The sequence below is a fragment of the Stylophora pistillata genome, chromosome 1, assembly GCF_964205215.1.
Source record: "Stylophora pistillata chromosome 1, jaStyPist1.2, whole genome shotgun sequence".
NCBI lineage: Eukaryota > Metazoa > Cnidaria > Anthozoa > Scleractinia > Pocilloporidae > Stylophora > Stylophora pistillata.
Window position 1 is genome coordinate 8,569,108 of NC_142519.1, and position 3,913 is coordinate 8,573,020.

General features: G+C 40.1%; 1 protein-coding gene across 1 annotated transcript; it reads left to right on the top strand.

The window, feature by feature from the left end:
* Window positions 1-640, top strand: LOC148741129 (uncharacterized). The gene has a single exon (XM_088747005.1). It carries the CDS (start codon window positions 8-10, stop codon window positions 638-640), a length of 633 nt encoding a protein of 210 aa, XP_088603131.1. The 5' UTR covers window positions 1-7.
* The last annotated feature ends 3,273 nt before the right edge of the window (window positions 641-3,913 follow it).

A 3,913-nucleotide genomic window follows, 5' to 3' on the forward strand; every position in this document is an offset into this window, starting at 1 on the left:
GGCCGTAATGGATACAGCGATCAGCGAAGCGATTCAGTCTACTGTTAACGCGTCGGTCGGTCGTCTAACAGATAGCCTTACTGAAGTGATTGAGGCAAGGCTCGGTAGTTTTTCTCAACGTTTTTCCGAAGAAAATGGCGCCACCGTCGAGCAAGCCGTCAAAAAGGCTCGCCAAGAAAACTATACATGTAAAAGAAAGGGAAATCAACAGCAGCTTGATCATGAGCTAGAGATGCTGGATAAATTTGATGCGGCAACGAGTGCTCTAAAGAACAAGTTATACTATAAAGTGAAAGCAGCCTTGGAAGAAGGTACGGGTATCGTATCCAAGCGAATAAAAGTTATTAAGTTAGCTGATAAAAGCGAGTTTGGTTGGCAAACCGTGAACGAGTACCTGTCAGACGAGTTGGCGTCAGACTCAGACGACGAGAAAAGGATGTATCGCGCAGAGAGGAGAGCGGAGAGAAAAATCAAAGATAAGCGTCGTCGTCAGCCTCGCCCTTTCACTCGTGGAAGTTCTCAGCCTACCGCTTCAAATGTTTCTTCAAATTCGCAAAGACCTTTCGCAGGCGACCATGCAGTCCGTAAGGATTCAAACCCTCCCCGATGCTTGGGTCCCTGTTTCAAGATAAGTATTTAAATCTTTTTTGCTTGGTTCAGTCCACTCACGCGTGTTACTTCTTTGTTTTTTACTTCGGATTGATGGCGTTGCTCGCAGCCCACAATCCAATGTTCTCCATGATTTGTTGTGTCTGGTTTTCATTTGGTTTTATTCGCTTAAGTTAGTGCAGAATAACTGCTATTGGAAGCTTCACTTACCCCTTTCTTATTTTCACTATTCAGTTGAACTGTTGAGGTTATATTCGATTCCTGTCTTTCGGTCATAATTAAGAGCCAATGCTTAGAAGAATCGAGAAAAACTGAAATTTTGCAGCTAGAGCCGAAAATGTTTTTCCGCTGATATTTTTCCCATGGATAGGTATAGGCAAGTAACTAAACATGATGTAGTTTGTTTTCAGAAAGGCCGATTTAATTTGGAGAAAACCGATAAAATCTATTTTTGCTGTCGGCGACTTCAAAACAGCCCAAATTCAAGACGAAATGGGTCGTTCTCAAAACTTGCTTGCCTGCAAAAGGGAAGAAAGAGAGATAAAATAATTTCTTATGCGTCGCTTTATAAAAGGTTTTGCTTCAAGACTGGTGGCAAATATTCCATTTAGCGGTAATCTGAACAGCGTCTTGAACAATAATATTTTAGAATTGTTTTTTTTTCTTAACCGAAAGAAATTTATAATTTAGCCGAAAGTCGCGATTAAAATTTTAGGCATGTGATGCACCTTGGTTTACCCTGAGACTCAAACCATAAAAGTCTATAAACATTTTACTAAAACGTGCGTAAAAACTGGCTTGGGTAATTCAGTTTGCGCTGCACACGAACTCTCCGAAGTAGAACAAAATTTGTTTCAAATATGAGACATTTGAATATTTAACTTAAACGACTTGTTATTTCTGACAGCGAACGATAACCTTTTTCTTATAGTCCAGAAGATTAACATAAAATTGTTCAAATTGGTGATACAAGTACCAAGTTTTATATTCTTGGTCCTTTTCAAGTAGGTAATAATGAAAAATCAGGATCTTCTGGGGATCCTGATCTGTTCGCCAGTTATTGCACAACGAAAAGTTCCCATATATTTTAAATAGGAAACCACAGGATACCCAATGTCATAAAAAGGGAAAACGTTATAAAAAGAGCTATTTGAGTTATTTATGTTACCGGTTTTTTGGGGGCGTATTTTTCCTTGTTGTAAACGCTAAGTAATTAAAAGTTTTACAGACAAAATCTTACTTAACAGTTTTTTTTTAATTTTTATAGCAATTACCATTCCAAGCGCATAGCGCTGTGCAGGGTAAGTTTGCCTTGGTGTACTTGCAAAGTCCCCGGCATGCCAGCTTGCAGCCACATCTTATGAGCTCATTGCACGCTTTTGAAGCCTCGGGTAGGGTTTTCCAAGTTGGTTTCCATCCGTCTGAAGATAGGTCCCATCCCCACTCTGCTGCACTTGGAAGTTCCTGGATAGAAACTAATGTTTGACCACAAACTTGACCCGCTTGATATGCTGCCCTTTTGATGTGCTGTTCAAGTGCAGCTTGGCTTGGCGGTATACTCTCGATGCTTCTGCTACCCTGCGAAAACATGAACTGCCGTGCCTTGTTGACATCTTGATGTGGAGTTGTTCGGTTATACATTAAAACCACGGACCGTTCCAGTACCCTGAGTTGATCATCGAACAGCATTGCCTGCGGTGTTGATAAGGTGCGAAAAACCTTTGGTTGCCTCAGGATAGCACTTCCATGCTTGAAAGGCGGTCTTCTTGCCGTTTCCCGAGAAAAATGATACGGTATCACATCCGGTAAGTGCATGGAAGAATGGCAGGCCTTCGCATTGCTCGGTGTTAAGTGAGCTGGCTATCTTGTGGATCGACAGGTAGCGCAAGTGCTTGCCAACGCCAAACGCAATCCATAGCTATTCTACATCGTAAAAATGCAATAGCCAATAAGACCACGTCTGAATCAACAGTTCGTATAAGGATCTTACTCATATCGTTCATAGAGGCATGCTTTGCATGGACGAACATACGGGTATCTGCCTCCTCATGGTTGTAAGGTGCCATTCTCGCTTTATCTATCGTGGTTGAACTAATTACGTCCAAAGCAGCCGTACTGATAACCTCTAAATCGGGTAGTCTGAGGGATCGAACCCTTGCTGTAAGATACCCGAAGAGCTCTTTCTTGTTGTCATCCAGCCTATGCATCCTGGGCATGCATGTCACCAGGTACCAATTTTGATAACAGTTTATGGTCTTGAAGCTTTGTTGCTGCTAGTCTTACGTTGCCATCAATAGCAAGTGTTGCTGCTCTACGAAGATTCTTACCCATTTTGACATAAAAATGTGGAAATGTCGCACTTACAAATTTTTACCATTATCAGGCTTCTATAAACATTCTCATCCTTCGATTGTTCACCTACATTTAAAATTTAAACAACTCAAGATAAATGTTGCTATTTTCAAACTGACTTATATTTCCACAAATCAACTCACATTTGCTTACAATCAAAAGCTCCCAAGAGTCGCGATAAACAGAAATTAAAGTTTAGAACGTTCAATGAATGTGTTGTCAGCTTTTGTAATTTCTTATAATTATTGCCAGTATTTTTTTAAATCATGTTTGAATGCATGTTAAGTATGCATGTTAAATATGATTAAGCGCATGATTAATATGGACCATATTGGCCCATAAAAACACAAGCTTGGTCAGTAAAAGGATTTATTGGATTTATTAGGTTTTCCAAAGAGCGTAATTTTTTTTAGAACCAAAAAAGACAAAGATAGTATTAGTTATTAATAAATAGTTTCAACAGATTCAGGTCGAAGATCCCTAATTTACTGCTATGTCACAATTTCCCGTACCAGATTTTACTTTGACCATCTTGATTTTCCTACCTTCTTGGGTCGCAAAAGAAGCATCGCGTAATGTCATCACTGGTCAAAAATGTGGCTGCTGTTTCAAGTGAGGCACGTCTAGTTTTGATTGGACTCGATTGTGTGCAAGTATCCTGGTCAGATTCCAGATTGAATTTTGTATTCCTCCTCTTTTGAGCACTGCTCAGCTTTGCATTGTTGCATTACTTGAAACATGACTTATGCCACGATGCTTGATGAAATCTGAGCGTTTCCTCGATTCCCTTTCCTTCGTCTAAATGGGACAAGGGCACTTGAATCGGCAATTGGCCAACTTCGGCGAACTTTAGAAGATTATCGCCTAACGTTTTTTATTAAAAACTGGATCATTGGATAATGCAATTCAAGACTTTTCATTGGCTTAGCCATTATGGTATATGGGCCAATAT

What these genes read in the sequence shown, in the direction of transcription:
- LOC148741129 (XM_088747005.1), top strand. Translation starts at nt 8, where the DNA reads ATGGATACAGCGATCAGCGAAGCGATTCAGTCTACTGTTAACGCGTCG.